Below are 20,703 nucleotides of genomic sequence, written 5' to 3'. Positions count from 1 at the left end.
CAGGTTGACAGATGGTTTAATAATTTATTATTGTTTATGTAACCTGATTGGTTAATCACAATTAGAAATCTAGAACAAATTGGTGTCTGTGTGTTAACCCCAGAAGACTAAATCATTCACACTTTATTAGCACCTCAAAAAGTTATTTGAATCGCTTGGGTCACATTGCTCACAAGAAATCTGATCTGATCTGATCTTCAGAAAAGAATACATTTGAGCGTGCATTCATGCTTGTAAGAGGCATTTCCTAACCCATGAAACGAACTTGACAAACTGGTAGCACCACAAATGTAAAACCTTCACATTGTAGGTTGAAAATTACCCTGGGGCAATAAGTTGCTGTGTTTAGTTTTGTTAAACACCGGCAGCAGTCCGTCTATTGTGTGATGGGGAGGTTTCATGTACACAATGTACCTAATGTACACAAATATGAATAACAGTAAATAGTTAGATAACAAGATTGTATTATTACTGCTGCATACGTAATGACACTCAGCAGTGTAAACATGAATAAAACAAACCAAAAAAGTTATAAAGTAACCAAACAATCAAATGGAGGACAAGAAATTTCAGTCTGCTGACAGTTTAAGTACCTCAGGCAAACTGGGATCACATGACCTTTATATGGAGTTAAAACTGTAGATGTTTTACATTTTTTTCTTTAAGGATTTATACAACATCATCCATGTTTCTAGATTGCAACCATAGTTACTATATTAGAGTAAACCCACGTTGTACTTTCAGCTTCAATTCATATTTAGCAAATTTTTGATGTAGGGTTTAAATAATTTTATAAATTTGGCACTATGAACTTCCAAACACTATATAACAAAAACTAGGTGTGGAAAAAAACATTTTAGTTTACTGAAATAAAAATAAAAACTAGACTAAAGAAAACTGAAAGGATATTATGTACATACAAAACTAACAATAGAAATATACAGGAAATGTTTTTATTATTAATTAATTATTAAAAATACTCCAATATTATAATATAAAAAACTGAAACTGTTAAAAACTAGACTAAAACAAAAATTTTTTAAACATTAAAAACTTCACATACTCAAACATGATAATTTCACTGGGATTATCAGCGTGATCAAGAATCATGAGGGTGACTCACATCAAATGAGCTAATACTCTTCAAGACACAAACCCTGATGGCTAATCACACCACATCTGTGTGTAGCACTCACCTTGCATCAGCACGTTCTGATGTTTGATTGGACTCTGGGGGTTATTCCTATCCATCAACCAGTGTCAATTTTACTCAGTTCCCCACAGAAATGACTGCGAAAACAGTGCTCCAATTAAGCATTATGAATCACAAACCAGCCAGCCGATTGTTCACTTAGTGAAACCGAGTGGGCTGCTTCCTTATGTCCAGCCTCGCTGAGTAAAACAGATGAGAACAAACAGCATGCTGAGGGCCGTATCACCCAATAACTCCACATTTAACTTGTAGGCAGAACACACTTTTGCTTCAGCCTGTAATCTTAATGATTTTAACTTCTGTAGCTGAGGGCACTCCCTCCATCTCCAGCAGGGGCCAGTGGAGGAGCAGCATCCCCCCTCTTGTCTATACCAACAGTGAAAGATTTTTTTCTATATTGCATATCTATATTGTTTTTTCTGAGGTGGAGTTTTAGCTGAAAGACAAACTGGAAGTGTACTGCAGGATTTTTTAGCACTGGCAAAGGATGATATTGGTTAGTGTCCTCTGTGGTAACACATCGCTCCTTATAGCTGTGAAGTATCTCAGCCAAACAAACACTATTAAGTACTTCTGTTGGTTTATAAAGCACTGAATGGTTTAGGACCTAAATACATCTGCTGCTACGTTATAAACCGTTCAGTTCACTGTCCCCAGAGTCAAAACTAAACATGGAGAAGCAGCATTCAGTTCTTATGCACCACGTATCTGGAACAAACTCCCAGAAAACAAAGGTTTGCTCTTTTAAATCAGGTCCTTAAACTTTGAGCAGCACATAAGAAATGTCACCCAACTTTGTTTTAATCAGTTCTGAAACATTTCAGACATATGCTCAATTTTAATTACACAGATAAAGTCATACATGGTTTTATACTGGACTACTGTGACTCTCTTCTTATCTGCCTAAACGCTCACTCAGTCTCACAACTGCAATTAATCCAGAACTCAGCAGCCAGATTATTGACCAACTCAAGAAGGTCCTGTCATATCACCCCATTTTAGCAGCACTGCACTGGTTACCAATTAAGTTTAATAATTAGTAATAAATTAAATTAAGTTGTTTTGTATATTATTTGTATATATTATATTAGATTATTTGGTTTTTGAAAGGTACTACACAACTGAACTTGACTTAACTTAAAACAAATATGACATAAGGGTAGGGCACAATGATTAGGTGCTCAACCATGTCTTTGTAAATGATTGCTGAGTAATATGATATGTTTATATTCCTGGTCTGTACTTGAGAGAATCGTGTGATACACATACAGAAAGCAGCACAACAACAAAGGGTTAGGTGCTTACTCTTGTAAAACACTGCTGTCCAAAGTCTTTGTATTCATATATTTGGTCATATATATGGATACATGTCACATTACACAAACTATAGCACTGTATCTAGGATGAGTTGTTGAGGGTCAGTTTCAAAGGCCACATTTGACAAGAATCCTGATTGTGAAGGGAAAAAAGTCATTGCTGATACAAAACTTTGACTACATCAACTACGGTAACTAACCCGGACTTTCGTTCCACTATGGAGAATCTTTTTTGGCTACTGTGGCCCATTTGGTCTTGAATGAGCCTTGTGCTTTTCTGTTTAGAAAGGAGGAGAAAAAAAACCCTAGAGTACTCTAATAGGATGAAGCCATTTTGTGTCTGGGAGAGGGAGAGAGTGTGTGTCTGTAAAAGAGAAAAAAAAAGAGAGAGAGCAGAAAGAAAGTGAGAGGAAGGGAGGTATAGTAGAAAAGGGGAGGGGAACAAGACAAAATTATTTGCATCTGAATAAAATGAGAGTGGTCTTTTGTATTGATATTGATATATTGGTCAAAGAGCAATATAAAGAGGATGCTGCTTAAGAATGTATGTTAAGTTGGCCATCCTTTGTTTTTATGCATATACATATATATGTATATATATGTATATACTGTATATGTCATAAACAAAACTCCCCATGCATTGCTGACAACAGTCAGGTTCTCTGCAGAGAAACAAGTACAGGTCTGGTTTGATACAAGACAATTCATTTCCACATCAAGCAAATAAAAAGTCAGCTTTTCTAAAAAATACTACTTATTCAGTATGGACAATGAGAACTCATTTGTTGTGTTGTTGGCTTGTTTTTCTTTATGCTCCTGTGTGTATAAAAAGATCAGAATGAAGACCTGAACACAAGCCATATTCACACAGCCTTCACTTACATTGAACAGCCTCATCCTGCATTAGAAAGGTACACAGTTAAACAAAGAGCTAATAGAACAATGGCCAAACACATGATGCAATATTCACAGGAATTATAATCTGTTTCATAGAAATCCTTATACACAAACTTCCTGCTGAGTCTCTGGTCACATTGGTATATCATTGCTGTTCGAAAAAAAACATGTGTCTCCAATTTTGTAGATTTAAAATTTTCCAATGTTCAGAATTGCACTACAAGCTAATTTAAAACCAAGTGGATGATTTAAGAAATGCATGGTCATAAGTCTGAAAGAAGTGCTGTTATCTCAATAGAAATTGACTTTTTGGAAGGACAGTAACCGTATGCTCCAGGGCAAAGTCAGGCTATTCTGGGTCCTCTCATTGCCAAAGAGATGGACAATAATTTCTATAGTGTTTGTGAAAGGGGCTGTGAAAAATAAAAGAGAATAAAAGAAGTCCTTTTCTAAATAAATTAGTACATGAATGGGATGTGTTGAGATGTAAAAATATATGGACAGTGAATCAATTATAATGTGGCGTATTTGCATATATATTATACTTTTGTGAATGAGTTCTTTACCTCAGATAGCCCTCTGTTTTCCTCACTGGTCTTGTCTGTATAAGAGATAAATTTGCTAACGGCATGAGGAAAGATTTCTTTCAAGTATCTGGGTCAAAAACAAAACCTACCGACTGAGAGAGAGGGAGCAGAGGGACAAGGGGGATGAGAGGATAGCAGGGCAGACAAACAAAACGGCTTAAGAACACATGGACTTTCCCCACATGAATCAATATTCAAGCCCTGATCTCCCTGTTGAGCAATGAGGCCAAAGAGAAGAGGGAGCTGAAAGACAGATGAGACAGAGGGAGGGCTGTGGGATGTCATGTGTAAAGAAGGAGATTCTCATTGGAGGCAAAGAGAAAGAAGATTGCTATGCATGTTTTGAGAAGAAAGGGGGAAAAGGAAAACAAAAAAAGCATCCTGCATGCTGAAGCCATCTTGGTCGCACTGCTGCACTCTGGACTCCAGATCTGACCGATATTAAGGTAGGTGCTGGACACAAAGCTACCACAGGATCAAAAGAGGCAATGGAATTATGAAGTTGTGGGTGGAACAACATTTCTATTTTTAGTTATAGTCAGTGCAGGAAAAAGAGGAGCTGTATAAATGTTTCAGCTCAGTGTGGAGGCTCTGTATTGGGATTATCTGTGTTGCTCCTTGTTATGTTTTAAAAACATAACATAGATTTCTCTAGTTTGATTTTAGAGTGGGACAATGTTTTCCCAGTGTTGTTGACTCTGAAGTCTTAGTGGGACAAACTTTTTCATCAATGTTTTTGCTCAAGATTTTAAAATACCTACTCATGAACTTATTTTACTCCACATGCACATGCAGGCAGAATGGAATAAAAATATAAAATCCTACAATGCAGAAAAATGATTAATTGTGGTAGCAGAAATATTACTAAATAAAAATGTATGAATCATTTAATATGTTTTACAGATAAACATGTGTAACAGGTCTTAAACGCTGGCTAGATACTAGCCAACTAATTAATTAAAAACCTAATCTTTTCTTAAAAGCTGTTTATTCAGTATGGACAATGAGAACTCATTTGTCGTGTTGTTGGCTTGTTTTCTTTATGCTCCTGTGTTTAATGTAGTGGCTTTGGGAAAAAGCATTAACAAGAGCGGAATGATGTCCTCCAAGTTGAAGTGGCTGATTGTGATCCAGTTCCTGCTGAATGAACAGGCTCTGTGCAGGGTCCCACCTCCTCTGGCACTGAGAAACACTCGGCTCCCAGGACCTGACTTCCATGGAGAGATAGCCAAACAGGATCATCAGTCTATCCTGGAATCCCAACCCCAGCTCCCATCTGCAGAAAAACCTGGTCCTGTATCAGTGGTTGCACAAAAAGAGGAGAGAGTCCGATCTGCCAAACATATAATATCAGACCTCAGGGCAAAGCTTCAGAGTCAGGTTCAAGATCATCTCCACATTCAGGGTAACGTCAGCTGTGAGGAGCTGCTGTCTGCCAGCACCATGGACGACCCATCCTCCGCCATATTCCCCCAGGAGCTGCTAGGTCTCTCTATAGTGCCTGTGTTGGTGGTGGCAGGCTGCCCACAGGAGGCGCAGACCCTGGTGCTCAACCTGTATGACCTGCTGGGAGTGGCGGATACAGAGGAGCTCCTGATGGAAGTGGAGGGTCTGATAGAGAGGAGGATGAGCAAGTCTGCATCTACACCTGCACCTGCATCAGCAGCATCGCCTTCAGAGAGGGATCAAGCAGGGCGCCACATAGATGCTGTGATGTTTAACATCCAGCAGCTGGCCATGGTGGAAGAAGGTACCTCCAAGCAGGAAGGGCATTGTGAAGGCTGGACCAGGGTGAATGGCACCATGCTGGTTGGAACAGCAGTGGAAGGAGGCACAGGTGATGTAGAGGAGGCTGTGAGCACCTGCGAGAGACTGGGAGTCCTGTGTGCTGGTGTGACCAGCAGTGGACTACTCAAACCTGGGAAGTACCAGGCAGTGTTTACGAAAGGTAGTCGCATCCTGCCCGCTGAATCCACAGAGTATGAATGCTGGATCCGTCAGTGCAGTGAAGAGGAGGATGTTTTGATCTCCACAGCTTCAGGTCGACGGATGAAGCGAAGCCCCCAGAGGAGCTGCATCAACAAAAGTGAGGAGCGCGTGTACAACGTGGTGGAGTGGATCCCTGCAGTCAGCACCCTCTACAACCTCGGCACAGCTGTGTATTATGCCTCAGTCAACTGCTCTGAAACAGCCAAGGAGAGAGCCATCCTCAGTGCAGTTGACCTCGGCACGGATGCTCTGATGGTTGCCACAGGGGGGACTGCTGGGGTGGCCGGCTACGCGCTGGGTGCAGGGGTTAAGACCGGCGTGAAAGCTGGTGTCAGGTATCTCCTCAACTCCATGAAGCAGGAAGACGACGTTCTGGTGAACCAGTTCAGCTGGGAGGAGGGCGTCATCACCATCCAGTAGACTGCAGGATCAATAAATCAACCTCTGAAGCTTAAGCAATAAATGTCATTTGAATTAGGTTGTACATGTTTTAAAACAATGAGGATCAATGTTTGTTAACTGACATGGTTGAAGAGTAATAAACTGGTTATAATCTAGATTATTTGGAGAACAAGATTACACATTAATGTATTAGTCAGTTCTGAAAGGGGGAAAACACTTTTTTGTTAGTGTGTTTGACTGCGCAAGCAAACTTGATTTGATACAATATTCAAATTCATTGAAGATGAAGTCAGTTAGTTATAACAGTAAGTAAGGTCATAAAGTTTGAACCTGTTTACTTTTAGAAAAATAGCTATTTTGTGTCTGTAATGAATAAAATAGTTGAACAATTTATCATATTGAGCAGCAACTTTTGAAGAACTGGTCTCAGGAAATTAAACCTTCAATCCCTCAACTCTCTGATTTTGCCCTCAATCCAGCGTCTTTTCTTCTGTTCACTGTCCTTCATCACTCTTGTTGTTTTCTTCACTCGCATCAAAACATTTTGTCAGGTCAGGGTCACATTCTCACCTCTGGTATAATTGCAGGGACAATAGATGGAGAACTAAATGTTGTTGTTTTATATGTTTTTTTTTCTTTAAATGTCAATAAATTGTATATTAAATCTGTGTGCATACAGTCTGTCAGTGTGGTAGTTTTTATATTAAATAAATACATACATACTCTATTATTAAAAGTAGTAACACAATTTTATGCTAAATGTAACAGTATGAAAGTATGCACACCACAAGAAAATATTATTTAATGTGCATGTTCACATTAAGCTATATTTTCTACAAGCCAAATTACTGTGTGCAGACTTCTCTGGTTACTCAATTTCAAGACGACATTCACTATACACTCAAAAAAATAAAAATAAATAAAAAGTAATAAAATGTGCACTACTACAATTTTCAAATGCAAATTATATGTGCCAGAGCAAACCAAAACATCATGAGATCAGCAGGTTAGATAAACAGTCGCACATTTTAGCTTACTTACCTAAAATAACTTAACTTTCCTTTCTTTTATCTGCATGTTTATGGAGATCTATTTATATATGTTATATTTGTGAATTTGAGAATATAATAATCTTTACTACACTGGGTTGAAGCTAATAGGTTAATGTGAATACAATAATTGACTTTTAGAAGCATATTAAAGGTCCCATGTCTGCAAGCTGATTTTAAAAAACACAACATGCTGTCAGAAGAAAGTAAAGCAGCTTCCTGCAGACATGAAGGAATATATATAAAAGAAAATGCCTGCCTCTTCACCACTGCTCCAGATCTTATCATCCTCTCCAAACATTCCTTAACATGCAAACAGTCTAACACATCAGGTCGGAGCACGTAAATTTATGATAAGAGCATGTGTAACTATAAGCATCTATGTGCCAGGGCAAAAGATTAAAAGTAAACCACAGTGATAAGTATGGCTTATAAATTACAATAAAGGCTAATTTATTTGGATATGGGACGGCATGAATATAACAAGGCCATCATTAATATATCTATCTTTTTATGCCTATTTGACACCAGTTGGCTGAGACCTCTCTGCTGTTGTATGTTCTCTCTGTTTCTATCTGATTTTCCTACCACAGACCACAGACATGGAAGTTCAGTGTGTTTGTCTGGGTGTGACCTGTCCAGAGATAATGTCATATGGCTGCATGGATTTTATTATGTTCATCAGAACAGAGCGAATTGGCTAGTTATTGATCAAAAGCTCAGGTGAATTAACGATTGGTAATACATAATCTCTGCTCTGATTCTGAGCTCCATCCTGTGAACCTTGCTCTCACATATTTACCAAACAGATACGTCTGTATTTCTCAATCCAACCCAAAATTATTAATTTCTCAGTAAACTGGTCAGGTTGATGCATCCAGTTAGTAGCTACCTATAATATATATATATACTGTATATACATTAGCTCTCTAAATTTAGCAAAAAGAGATAGGCCTAAGGAACAAACCAGGTTTTCTTTAATCAATATAATCCCCAACAGAACACAATACTTGGTTTAGGTTACTGACGAAATTACATTTTTAAAGTAACCCTGATTTCTACTTTGGCGACAACCACTACTAATATACTACTTCAACTTCTGCTTATTGGTATACACCAATCAGCCATGATCAGTTATAGATGATTGGTGTAATTACTGGTAGTAGTACTGGTGTTGCCACTGTCAGTACTTCTGCTCTTACTACTAGTAAGACTAATGCTAATACTTCTGATACCTTGCTGTGCAGCATAAAATATAAAAAAGTTCTCTCTTGTTGCGAGGAGTGGCAGCCTCCTGCATAGTGCACTCTGATTGGCCCTGCAGCCCTGCACCTAATCAGATGTCAGTGCGTCCACAATGAGAATTCATAATCCTTCTTTTTTTTGCCATTACTCTGACATCCTTCCTCTCAATTGATCCCCCTTCTGATCAATGTTCTCATCCACCTCCGCGCAAGCATTTCCAAATAATATGAGTGTTTGTTCCAGACTGATACAGTTGTTTATTTCTGTCACTGATTTCACAGATTGAGGTCTTACTGCAGAGGACTTTGGATAATGTAAGTACACCACTCAACAACATACACACAGAGAGATAGGGGTATCATTTCTGTCAGAAAACTACCCTTTGTTTAATTTTAAAGGAACCAAATCATGGCTGACAGAAAAGGGTACATAATTATACTTTAACAAGCTTAAGGTATTGAGATAAATGTTACAGCAAATCAGTGATAAAAAAAAGTGATCTAAATAGAGAGTTGGGTTTATTGAAATAAAATAGGCTACGAGTAAATTTATATTCAGTTCTTGGTCTGTGTGCTTTGGGAATAATTTCATGAGTGAAGAACTAGGACAACACTTCCATTCATCTTTTTTAATTTTGCTACACGGACGTTTCGGGCAAGACGCCCTTTTTCAGTATGAATTGGCAAGTTCACAATGGATCTATTTGAGTGATTTCATCCATTTAATCAAGTAGCTAATTGTCAGTGTAGCAGAGTAAAATGCTTCCACTGCCCATTATTCACAATTTTATTTTATGTAAATATTATCACTGTTTTAATGTAGATTTATTTACCATCCATCTCTATGGGGACTTGGTTTTATGTTTGTAATTAAATGTACTTTATGCCGTGGCCCTCCTTTTGTGCTGAAAACAAAGCTACAGGAAAATGTGTTAATTACAAATGAACACTTCCAAATAACTGCAGGAAGTTGGTTGTGAATTTAACAATCTGTAGCATAAACTGCACTTAGACATTTATTTCTATACAGGCTGTGTAACAGAGCCCAACCCCTGTACCTGTGCATTACACATATCACTCTGTTTATAGTCCAGGGCTGAGGACGACTCTGTCCTCTACATTGTTTATCTACAAACACACATTACACATGGTTGAATTGATGATATTTTGTACATTCAATATCCTTAAACTGTCTTAAGACCAACACAAAGGGAGACCAAAGTCACAGAAAATATCATTGCAGAGCTAAATGAAAAAAGTTAATTAAAATAATCTTAAAATTGTACGTAATATATGTCTGGTCCAAGCCATTTTTGGGTGTTAGGTTGTGGTGAATTGTAAACTCAAAATTTCTACGACAACAACAACAACAATACAAAGATTTGTTTTTGCCAAGTTTGGCAGTTTATTATCGATTAAGCCAAATCCACACTAATTTCCGGTGTGTCAAGTATGACATCTAGTGGTAAGAGTGGGAACTCCTTTGGACTCTACAGTACAATACAAATGTAAACAAAACGTTTTTTTATTTATTTTAGCAGGAAGTCCCATTGAGGTCAAAAATCTATTTTACAAGAGAAAACTGGCCAATGTAGCAGTCGTCAAGATCACAACATATTAAAATACAACATAAAAATAATAAAACACAAGGTGCATCGTGAGAAAATACAGTCTTCCCCAGATCTGTCAAAACCCTGGGTACATTAAAGAGCAACCAGCTACCAGAGCTGAGACAGAGCAGGTTACAGAGATACTGTATGTTGGAAGTTTACCCAGTATCTCTTCAATAAATGAAAATGTACCAGCGCTGCTGCCTGCGAGTGGTCAACGGTCTCCAACACACAAAACCAGAATGCAATGATGAGTGAGGGACTTTAAAGTGTAGAGATGCGTGGTACACTGAAAGCTCCGTTAAATGGAGGATATACAATAAAATGCATACACAGTATGTCACAATCAATATGTAATCAATCACAGACACAAAAGTAGATTCCATAAGTGTTTTCTTGTGTATAATGTCTAATGTATAATTTCTGTCTGTCCCCTGGCGTTGTCTGTTCATGTATTGTTCATGTTTGCAAATAAAGCTTAAAAAACAAAAAGTTCCACTCTGTGACATTAAAATATCAGTTTAATATCCTGCAAACATACACAAAAAAATATATACGACCCAAAATTTACAGAGATGACGATTTGCACGAGACAAACCACATGACCCATTTGTTTGGTGAAACATGGTAGAGTAATTTGCATTTGGAGGTTTTATTTTGGAAATCACGAACATGGCGCATTCGCCATTAAGATCCTCCGCAGTTATTACAAAGCCCCTCATAATACCAGTCCCAACACACAAGCTGCTCTGTTGTTTACTGGTCTGGAGAAAAGTGCGTCACATGCTCACTTCGTCACTTTCGCAACGTCACACGGTCATTTCTCGGGAAATCTTCAAACCGAGGCCGTAAGTTTCTATTCTGCTGACCACGCCCCCCCCGCTGCAGACTGACGTAGGAGTGTACCAATGGCGCGTGCTGCTCTGTGTCCGGCTCGACCAATGAGCGGTTAGCTCTGAGCCCACGAGGAAACTGTGCGAGCGGATGCGGACATTTCGGCTCTCAACCGCCATAACGGGCACTTGTGTCAGACACAAAATGGCGCCCGTGGTTCGCTTGTGAAGAACGACCTGGGAGGGATTAACGGTTATCCAATGGAAGAGAGGACGAAGTGCAAAAGAAGACGGAAATAACATTCACACGCCTGCATTGTGTTGGAAGTTGTTTTGTTTTACTAACGTTTGAGAGCAGCTACAGCGAGCGAATAAAGCAAGAAACAAGAGTTAGCTATGCGCCATTTTTAAATTACCAGTAAGCGTTATTAAGATATTTCTCAGTGGACTCGGACTGACAGCATAAAGTAAGGTGAGTAAAGGTGGTATTACTCATTGGTAACAGAGCTAGCTAACACACAAATACAGTATACTCGGTCTCAACTTATAATAGTTTGTTAAAAACATCAATATTTGCAGTCAATACATGTAAACTTACATGAAGTGTAATGTCAACATATTTAACAGCTCCTTTTTTTTTTGTTTTGTCCCCTAATCTTCCCAACAGGCAGTTATTGTTACGGTCCACTTTGTCATGTACGTTATTTATATCGAAAAGGGCAAAAAGTTTAAATGTTTGTTGTTAGGTCATATCTTCTCAACAAGTCTGTTGATCTGCAGACTTGTATGAGGGCGTCACATGTAAATTCACATTAATGGTGCAATGACAGTCTATCAGGGCAGGTCGGCACAAGTACTCTTATACATACTCATAAATGAGGTTTGCTTTGTGTGATCTACCTTAGGATGACTCAGTGGGAGAGACTGAGGCAGCTGCCTGCTGTGTACAGACAACAGTTACATGAGCTCTATGACAGGGATGCTTTACCCATGGATGTTCGGCACTACCTGTCAGTCTGGATAGAGAAGCAGGAATGGTAAGGCAGCACTATCTCTTTTCCCCCCTTATATCATTGTTCAAGAATTATAGTAGATTACCCGACTTGTAAAATACTCTGATTGTTTCTTGTATTTGTTTTTTAGGCAACGAGCAGCACGGGATCATGATTTGGCTATGGTGCTGTTCCAGGTCCTGCTAGAGAACCTGGATATCCAGCACAGCCGCTTTATTCAGGAGGAGTCATTCTTACTCCAACACAACATTAGACGCTATAAACAGAATTTTCAGGTTTGTTTGGATAAGATTTGTGCAAAACAAAAGCATTGGATAACGTCTTTTAAATAGGAAATATCTCACTGAATATGAGGACTATAATGGTTTTCTGACTTCTCTCCCCTGACAGAGGTACTTGAATGACCCGTGTGCCTTGGCAAGCACAATCCTCTGGTTTCTGGAAAAAGAGAAGGAAATCCTGCAGAGCGCTGATCTGGCCGAGCAGGTTAGGGCAATATTTTATTAACTGACAGTGCTGCTATGTCATGTATAATACATGGGCTGCTCATACAACATTTTAATTAAAACAGAATGCAAATGAAAACAATTGCACACATATTGCTATAGAAAATGTCAGTTGACACCAGATATTTATTTTTTTACAAACAAATATTTTCTCATATGGTCACTAAATACATTGGCATGTTTTGGCTCTTTTTGCATGTACAGTGGGACTCAATGATCAGCTATTGTGTCATATGTGCAGATGTGCTGTGTGTCTGCTGCGCCACTGTAACTTAAGTCAAAGTATTTACACATTTAAAACCAAGTTTAGAAAGGAAATGTTCAAGGTGTCCAGTCTGAATTTCCATTATACATTTTTGTCTGTTTCCAGTTCTGAATAATGTATTTGCAGTTACGTATTTAGGAAGAGCCACATGTACAAACTACAGGACTGTGTGGGCTAAAAAGCGAAGATTTTCCACCAAGCAGTGACATTGTTTTAACTGCTGCTTTCACTCACATGTATTGTTTTCTCTGCAACAGTATTAACCATTAATACATCTGAAATCTCTATACCTGCTCCTCCTTCAACTTTTCCTTGTCCCAGGTCAGGATTTTGTGCGTAGAGCAGGAAGCAATGGAGACAAGCAGCCAGCAGGACCTTGAACGTAAAATGGCCGGCCTCAGGAATGAAGTACAGGTGCAGATTTTGTTGCTTTATGTCATTATGTTGTGCTTTGTAGGTGACAAATATCACCGTTTATCCTCCTAATTTTTTTTCTCTGTACTTTTGGCATATAGTGCATGGAACATACGATGTTATGTTTGGAGGAGCAGCAAGATGAGTTTGATTTTAAATACCAAACACACAAGATGGAAGGTGAGTAGATTAAGGTTCAGGTTATATTTGCATGCTCTGATCATATTTTCTGAGGATGAGTAATAAAATGGCATGATTCAGCTGTGTGTTCTCTTTTGGCTTGTCTTATATGGAAACTGTGATCCCACTGTGGAAATGGTTATGCAGCTGCGGTAGATGAGGCCGTAAAGAAAGAACAAGTGAAAGTTTTTCAGTTACTTGTCAACAAACTGAATGAATGTAGAAAGGTATGGAGTAATTAACATTTTTAAGTAACACCTTCATCTTATAAGTCCAGTTCTTTCCCTAATTTTGCCTTTCTTTTTTCCATTTTTTGTCTCATACAATCATCTTCTTAGAGCACATTATCAGATTTAAATAAACTCTTGGACAAGGCTGAGGACCTGATCGAAATATTGGTGAAGCAGGAGCTTGTGGACTGGCAGAGGAGGCAGCAGAAAGCCTACATTGGTGCTCCAGACAATGTTTGTCTGGATCAGCTAGAAAACTGGTATGTTCATCTTCACATGCTCCACATCAGTTTTAATCTTTGGCATTAACAGCACATCATTATATCAGTAATACCTCTGTAAATGTATTGCTAGATAGGTTAAAGATATGCTGTCATTATTTTAATTTGATAAAATCACAAAGCCAGGACAGAGACTGTGAAAATGTCTCACAGCTGAAATTTGAGACATGCCACCACTATTACCACCACAGTCATCTTCATTTGGAGGTGTTTTAACAAGTAACATGTTTTTTTTACCCTTTACTAAGATGTGTGTGAGCATCATCACTTTTGTCCTTTTTGTCTTGTTTTGTAGGTTCACTTGTGTGGCAGTGTCTGTGTTCCAGGTGCGTGAGTTTCTTGGTAAGCTGGACGAGCTGGTTGGAAAAGTGTCCTATGCCAACGACCCTGTGAAGGCCCAAAAACCTGCACTGGAGAAGAGAGCAGATACTCTTTTGAAAGACTTACTCAAGAGGTCTCTCTTTTAGGATACATTTTCTTACACTTTCTTGCCATCTTATGATTTCCTTGTGAAGTTTCCTGACATTATTTTTTTACTGTTTCCTGAAGTTCCTTTGTGGTTGAGACTCAGCCATCCATGCCTCAGGGCAAAGGACCCCTGGTGCTCCGCACAAACGTCCAGTTCTCTGTCAAGACGAGGTCAGTGTGCCACTCCAGGCAACCACTACCATTTACTTTTAGTATGTTTGTAAGGTAATCTATATGTCTAGACTTTGTACACTAGGTACATTCTGTTCAGTGCAGTCATTGTGATGTGGTAATCAGTAGCAATGTTCAGGAGGATAATAAGCAGAACTATGATATTTTAATCCCTTTCTGTAGAGCCCTCTATCCTTTGCCTAAATGTGACTTTAATGTAGCAATTGTTTTGTTCCAAAGTGTAACCCTTTTCCTGTTTGTCAAAGTTTCCTGTTTACTATCTTCTAAGTTCTAAAATCTCACAACTGACTTAATATTTTCAGACTTCTCGTTAAGTTTCCTGAGCTGAACCACTCCATGAAAGTGAATGTGTCTATGGACAGGTGAGATTCCTTATTTAGTTTAAGTTAATTTTACTACGGAGCAACCCTGCAAAAGTTAGTTCTTAACCTTAAACAATAGAGGAAGATGTTTGGTTTCCCCCTTGTGGTCACTGCTCTTTTTTTCTACCCCTTGAAATTAGGGAGGCTCCTCAGATCAAAGGGTGAGTTTTTTTTTTTTTTTTCAACTTCAGCTTCCATTTCAAGTTCTAGAAAAACCACATTGAACTTTCTTTTTGAGGTGAATTTGTTTTTACTAAACACCTGGTATGTTGGTAGATATCGCCGTTTTAATGTTCTGGGCACCACAACCAAAGCCTTGAACATGGCAGAGAGCCAGAGTGGAGGCATGGTGGCAGACTTCAGACATCTGGTGAGCGATAATGATTTGAGAAGAGAGAAAAATAAAGCCTTTCATGCAATTTTGGCATCTGAATTATGTAAAGGTTAAATCCTGTCACATACTTCAGCAGTCTCTAGCAGCTAAACTAAAGTGATTAAAAGATGAACATTTAAAATAACACTAATCACTCTTTAATCTCAGGTGGTAATATTGTGTGACTGATGTAATATTATTTGTCTGTAGACTCTGAAGGAGCAGAAGTCTGGAGCTGGCGGCAAGGGAGTCAGTGATGTGAGTTGACTTTGGCAAATTATTATTGGAACTGAAGATCCCATTTGTGCTTACAACTCAGAAATTCATAATTCAAGCAGATGTGAACAACCAAATAATGATCTGCGTGTGTGTTGACAGATCTCCCTCAGTGTCACAGAGGAGCTGCACATCATCTACTTCGACACTGTATTTGAGCAGAAAGGCTTGTCAGTTAAGTTGCAGGTAGAGTTTCTTCTGCTTCTCTTCTTGTTATATGTCCGGCTTTAATAAAGAATAGCCTACATATATTCTTAACATGTAGGTTAATGTAGGCTCTTTATAATTATGATTGACTTAAATAAAGTGTGTTCTTCACTGGCACCCAACTTAGGCCTCCTCCCTCCCGGTGGTCATCATCTCCAACTCCAGCCAGCAGCAGAGCGCCTGGGCGTCTGTCCTCTGGTTCAACATGCTCTGTCAGAACACCAAGGTGAGAGATCCCCATGACTTTACACAGACCATGTGGCATTTTGCAGTTCAGTTATGCTATTAGAAGGGTTATGTGTTTGTTAATGTCTGTCTTTTTCTGCAGGATGTCATGTTCTTTGCAAACTCTCCTGCAGCCCCTTGGCCGGTGTTTGGAGAGATGTTGAGCTGGCAGTTTCTCTCTGCCACTAAACGTGGTCTGAATGACACCCAGCTGGAGATGATTGCACACAAACTCTTTGGTAAATCCTGCTTTTGTGTTGTGCTTCAGTAGCTTGTCTTTGCTTATGTTTGTGATTGTTTTGTCTATGAATTGGGCTTAATTATTTTATCTGTGAGTCAACAAAATTTCGAAACACCCTGGTCTGATTTTGTTACTCAAATGCATCTAGGATTTTAAGACTGATTGGCTTTACATTTAAATATAAAAAAAAAGAATAACTCAAGCCTCAGTAGCACTTCTTATCACTAAAACATAGTGTCAAAATAGTGCTGAACTGTACTGCAGCTCTCCCCCGATCAGAACGAGGATGCATTTTTTTCACTAACAAAGATCACACCAACATATGGAATTATAATGGTTTATTGCATATAATGGATGAAGATGAGCCAATATGATAAACTGTAGGAGGGATGAAGGGATGGGGAAAGGGTTGAGGATAAAGGGGTATGGGAAGGAAGGGTGATGGATGAACGGATGGATGGTTGTGGATAGATGGATGGAGGAGTTCAGGCAAGATGGTGGGAGGGAACCGATACTCTTCTTCTGTTCTTATTTTTAGTCAAGAGCCCCAGTGGTTCCTGTATTTGAATAAGACAGTGGAGGGGAGAAAGAGAGGGGTTTGGGGGAGGAAGTATGTGGAAACTAAGTCAAAGATGGAATGAAGATAAGGTGTGCTTAAGTGCTTTTTGCGTGGAGATGAGTGTGAGTCGTGGTCTTTGTTTCCGAACTTAGTTATAAAACTTCATTTCAGTTTTACTTTTGTATCATTCAAAGCAAACACTAGATGTAAAGGAACACACACTCAGTGTCAAGCTAAAAAGTGTGATTGTACCGTAAGCTCTCACAACTTGACCAGATTTACAGCTGTTTCAAGTGTCACTAAACTCTCTCCCTCCCACCAAATGTAAAAAATGCAGCAGAGAGAATCATATGGGGGACGTGGTCAGCAAGCATATTTTTAGTGAGAGAATAATAAATCATTTATTTTCTATCCCACCAGGAAAGGGACAGGACTACAACACCTGCAAAGTAGCGTGGTCAAAATTTAGCAAGGTAAGAATACTGAATCCTAGAGAATGTATTTTAACATGGTCCAAAAGATTAGCCTTAACCCTAATAACTGAGTGAAATGTCTCAACATCTTTTGGATGGATTGCCAGTACATTTCGTCATTGCGTAAAAATGTTGTTCAGTGTCGTTCAACTAATTACATTCCCTTCATGTATTTCTTCTTTAGTGCTAATATACATGTCAGCTACCTAACATGGTAAACCAAGATATCAAACATGGTAAACACCTGCTAAACATCAGGATGTTTTTCCTCACAGTGATTATTACAGCCTCACAGAGCCGCTAACACGGCTGTAGATTCTTACTCGTGTGTGTTGATTGTCTATGAGAATATTCTGCAGGTGTGTTTGATGATGATTTCCACCCACATTGTAGGAAAATACTCCTGACACTTTCTGGGTGTGGTTTGATGGCATCTTGGTGATGGTGAAAACATACCTTGAAGACCTGTGGAGGGATGGGTATGTTTACTCAACACTGTTTCTCTGGGTTCAATAAAGGGCAGTTGTTTCATATGAGACTTTTTATTTGTACTGTAGCCACATCATGGGCTTTCTGAGCAAAGGCAAAGAGAAGTTCCTCCTGAAGAAAAAACAAAGAGGCACATTCTTATTGCGCTTCAGTGAAAGTGTCATTGGAGGAATCACCTTCTCCTGGGTGGACACCACCATAACTGGTGAGATATGTTTATTTCATAATGATTCTACAAAATATTTGGAAATTGTTGCATGGTAGATACAAATAAGCTTCTGTGAATGATCATCCTCTGTCTATTGTAGGTGAGCCGGACATAAAGACAGTCCAGCCCTTCACCAAAGTCGACCTTTCCCAGATCCCCTTCCATGAAATCATCAGAAATTTCCAGATCTTAGAAGCTGAAAACATCCCAGAAAATCCTCTTGTTTACCTGTATCCCAACACCCCTAAAGACGAGGCTTTCGGAAAATACTACTCTGATAAGAGTGGAGGTAAAAGCATCAAATTATTCGTGTTGCTCACCAAAGGACCAGTGTGTAGGATTAAGTGGCATCAAGCTGTAAAGTTAGTCAGCTGTAACTATAGTGGCTGTAAAACCAGCAAAACATGTGGAAGGCCCTATCTAGAGCCAGTGTTTGGTTTTGTTTGTTCGGGCCTACTGTAGAAACATGGCGGTTCAAGATGTCAGCCCCTGTAGAAGAGGATCTGCTCCCTCTGTAGATAAAAACGTCTCATTCCATGTTAACGAAAACACCATTCTTATTTTCAGGCGATTATCCACTAATAAAAACATACCTATTAATATGGTATTCCATTTCTACCAACATATCTTCTAAATGTTACACACTGGACCTAAATAATTAAGTAAGAAATCCTCCAAAAAACACACCTCACATGTAATTTGTTGTTTTTGTTAGAGTTATATGAATGGGGTTTTGCAGCAGTCACAGATAAAATGACACTATATTGACGTTGGGGATGAATATGACATTGAATCACATCTCAACTCTCACACATCTCTCTGTCTTTCAGATGACAGTCCTTTCATAAAGTACATCAAAACCAAGCTGATGTTTGTTTCAAAGGAGTAAGTATATTATTCATTTTCTCCAGACAGGCTTACAGCATCTTGGTTGTTTGAATAAAAATAGTCGCTATATAATATGCTATTTATACAGAAACAACAAACTAAAAATGCACTCACTTCATCTAAGAAGCAGTGTGCTCACGGCCTTTTTTTGTGTCAAGAGCAAGGTTGTAATGACTGTTTGTCATTGGTCATGTAGGAACACACTGGAGGCTAGGTCACCCATGCCCTCTGACATGGCACAGGGTGAAGGCCTGGAGCCAATGAATGGCCTGTGTGGAGAGGCAGCTGGTGAGTCATGGCTCTCCTTGCTGTCCCATCCAGCTAAAAAACCTCATCAAACAAATTGCTCCCCTTCGTGACAGAGCTTTGTGTTGCCCTCTCTATTTTGGCCTTGTGGTGTAGATAGATGTCAGGGGACGGCTATGAAATTGTTAAACGTTTAACTTACAGAAATTTGGGTTGTGGATGCGACTTCTGGTGCATGCATACATACTGTAGTCTGCTCTGTTGAATGTAAAAATTCTACTGATTCTACTTTCTGATGCTTGAGCACTTTAACACTTTGCTTGGTGAATGTGTTGAAATCAATCAATCAAAAAAACTGTAAATAGAAATGCATAGAGCCATGGGTTAAACAATACCACGAGTAACGATCAATCACAAAATGAAAGGTAAAATGGCTTTGTTATTATTATTATTATTATTATCACTAGGAGTAATTGTGATTAAATTTCAATATTTTTTTAATGGCTTGAAAAGACGTATAGAAACTTTTTCTTTTGACTGCATGCAGATCCTTGAGGTATTTGGGGAAATACTCTACATTTTTATTAATTCCATACAAAAACAGGTTGAGAGGTTGAGACGAGAGGTTATGTGCTGGGCTGTTTCTTGGACATGACCAGTAGCTTCCTGGAGTCTCTTCTGGTTGCCTGGCAACTCCTCAGAACCAAGACATAGTCTGAAACGTGTTAATTAGTGAGCTTTAGATGTACTGTTTGGTAGATTTTGTTACCATTTGACAGTCAGGCTTGCTGTTGCCCCGTTTCCAGTCACTAAGCTAAGCGAGTGCTTGCTGTGGCCTCAGCGAGTAAGTATATATTGTATTTCCAAAACTGTTGAATTATATAAGTATGACTGCTGTAATTAAGCCTATAGCACAGGACAAGTACTTTTATTTGACATACTAATCGAGTTAAACATAAACCAAGTGTACCGGTAGGTATTAAAATTAAACCGTGCTTAAAAAACTTGAATAATTTGATGAGCTGAAAGGCAAAGTACTAACACTGCATGTAATTCATGAGTATAATCAAGTGCTTCTGGTATTGTTCCCACTGCATCAGTATGTCCTGTCTTTTGCGGGAGGGTGGGTTGCATTGCACATCACATTTTTGACACTCTCATTTCCTCAGTGAAAGCAGTAGCAAAAATAACACAGCCATGACAGCTGAAACAATACCTTTCTCTTGTCCTTTTCTCTGCTCTCAGAACAAAACGAGAATCCTCAGTGTCAGGAAATCTATCAACCTGATCCCATGCTGTCCGACTCTGTTGCAACCCCAGAGGAGGATTTACTGATGTATCTCAACAACCCCAACATCTTTGTTGACTCAGAAATCTTGCCTGAAGGTTCGGGGCTGCCTGATTTCAGTTTTCAAGGATTTAATTGCCTGTCCCCACAGTCCTGTGGAAGTATTTTCCAATGAGCCT

The 20,703-nt window shown here is 39.0% G+C and overlaps 2 protein-coding genes across 2 annotated transcripts in view; both read left to right on the top strand.

Moving 5' to 3' along the window:
• Nucleotides 1-4,293: 4,293 nt before the first annotated feature.
• Nucleotides 4,294-7,013, top strand: apof (apolipoprotein F). Its single transcript, XM_035661289.1, has 2 exons — nucleotides 4,294-4,459; nucleotides 5,077-7,013. Exon 2 carries the CDS (start codon nucleotides 5,109-5,111, stop codon nucleotides 6,420-6,422), a length of 1,314 nt encoding a protein of 437 aa, XP_035517182.1. The 5' UTR covers nucleotides 4,294-4,459; nucleotides 5,077-5,108; the 3' UTR covers nucleotides 6,423-7,013.
• A 4,395-nt stretch (nucleotides 7,014-11,408) lies between these two features.
• stat2 (signal transducer and activator of transcription 2) overlaps nucleotides 11,409-20,703 on the top strand; it is a 9,744-nt gene continuing 449 nt past the window's right edge. The window contains exons 1-24 of the mRNA XM_035662190.1: nucleotides 11,409-11,612; nucleotides 12,046-12,177; nucleotides 12,284-12,428; nucleotides 12,544-12,639; nucleotides 13,246-13,338; nucleotides 13,440-13,518; nucleotides 13,666-13,745; nucleotides 13,857-14,008; nucleotides 14,325-14,483; nucleotides 14,579-14,668; nucleotides 14,992-15,051; nucleotides 15,192-15,212; nucleotides 15,328-15,421; nucleotides 15,635-15,682; nucleotides 15,803-15,886; nucleotides 16,035-16,133; nucleotides 16,236-16,371; nucleotides 17,353-17,405; nucleotides 17,799-17,884; nucleotides 17,963-18,099; nucleotides 18,203-18,391; nucleotides 18,933-18,987; nucleotides 19,187-19,278; nucleotides 20,482-20,703. Of these exons, the coding sequence (XP_035518083.1) occupies nucleotides 12,047-12,177; nucleotides 12,284-12,428; nucleotides 12,544-12,639; nucleotides 13,246-13,338; nucleotides 13,440-13,518; nucleotides 13,666-13,745; nucleotides 13,857-14,008; nucleotides 14,325-14,483; nucleotides 14,579-14,668; nucleotides 14,992-15,051; nucleotides 15,192-15,212; nucleotides 15,328-15,421; nucleotides 15,635-15,682; nucleotides 15,803-15,886; nucleotides 16,035-16,133; nucleotides 16,236-16,371; nucleotides 17,353-17,405; nucleotides 17,799-17,884; nucleotides 17,963-18,099; nucleotides 18,203-18,391; nucleotides 18,933-18,987; nucleotides 19,187-19,278; nucleotides 20,482-20,699 (2,397 nt within the window). The 5' untranslated portion in view covers nucleotides 11,409-11,612; nucleotide 12,046 and the 3' untranslated portion in view covers nucleotides 20,700-20,703. The remainder of the gene's footprint in view (nucleotides 11,613-12,045; nucleotides 12,178-12,283; nucleotides 12,429-12,543; nucleotides 12,640-13,245; nucleotides 13,339-13,439; nucleotides 13,519-13,665; nucleotides 13,746-13,856; nucleotides 14,009-14,324; nucleotides 14,484-14,578; nucleotides 14,669-14,991; nucleotides 15,052-15,191; nucleotides 15,213-15,327; nucleotides 15,422-15,634; nucleotides 15,683-15,802; nucleotides 15,887-16,034; nucleotides 16,134-16,235; nucleotides 16,372-17,352; nucleotides 17,406-17,798; nucleotides 17,885-17,962; nucleotides 18,100-18,202; nucleotides 18,392-18,932; nucleotides 18,988-19,186; nucleotides 19,279-20,481) is intronic.

The sequence above is a fragment of the Morone saxatilis genome, unplaced genomic scaffold (genome assembly GCF_004916995.1).
Source record: "Morone saxatilis isolate NCDOM2014 unplaced genomic scaffold, NCSU_SB_2.0 Contig18, whole genome shotgun sequence".
Lineage (NCBI taxonomy): Eukaryota > Metazoa > Chordata > Actinopteri > Moronidae > Morone > Morone saxatilis.
The sequence above is the reverse complement of the archived record's forward strand: the minus strand, read 5'-3'. Positions and strand labels throughout refer to the sequence as shown.

Bases quoted from the DNA above. Each gene is read 5' to 3' on its own strand.
- apof (XM_035661289.1), top strand. From the start codon at position 5,109: ATGATGTCCTCCAAGTTGAAGTGGCTGATTGTGATCCAGTTCCTGCTG.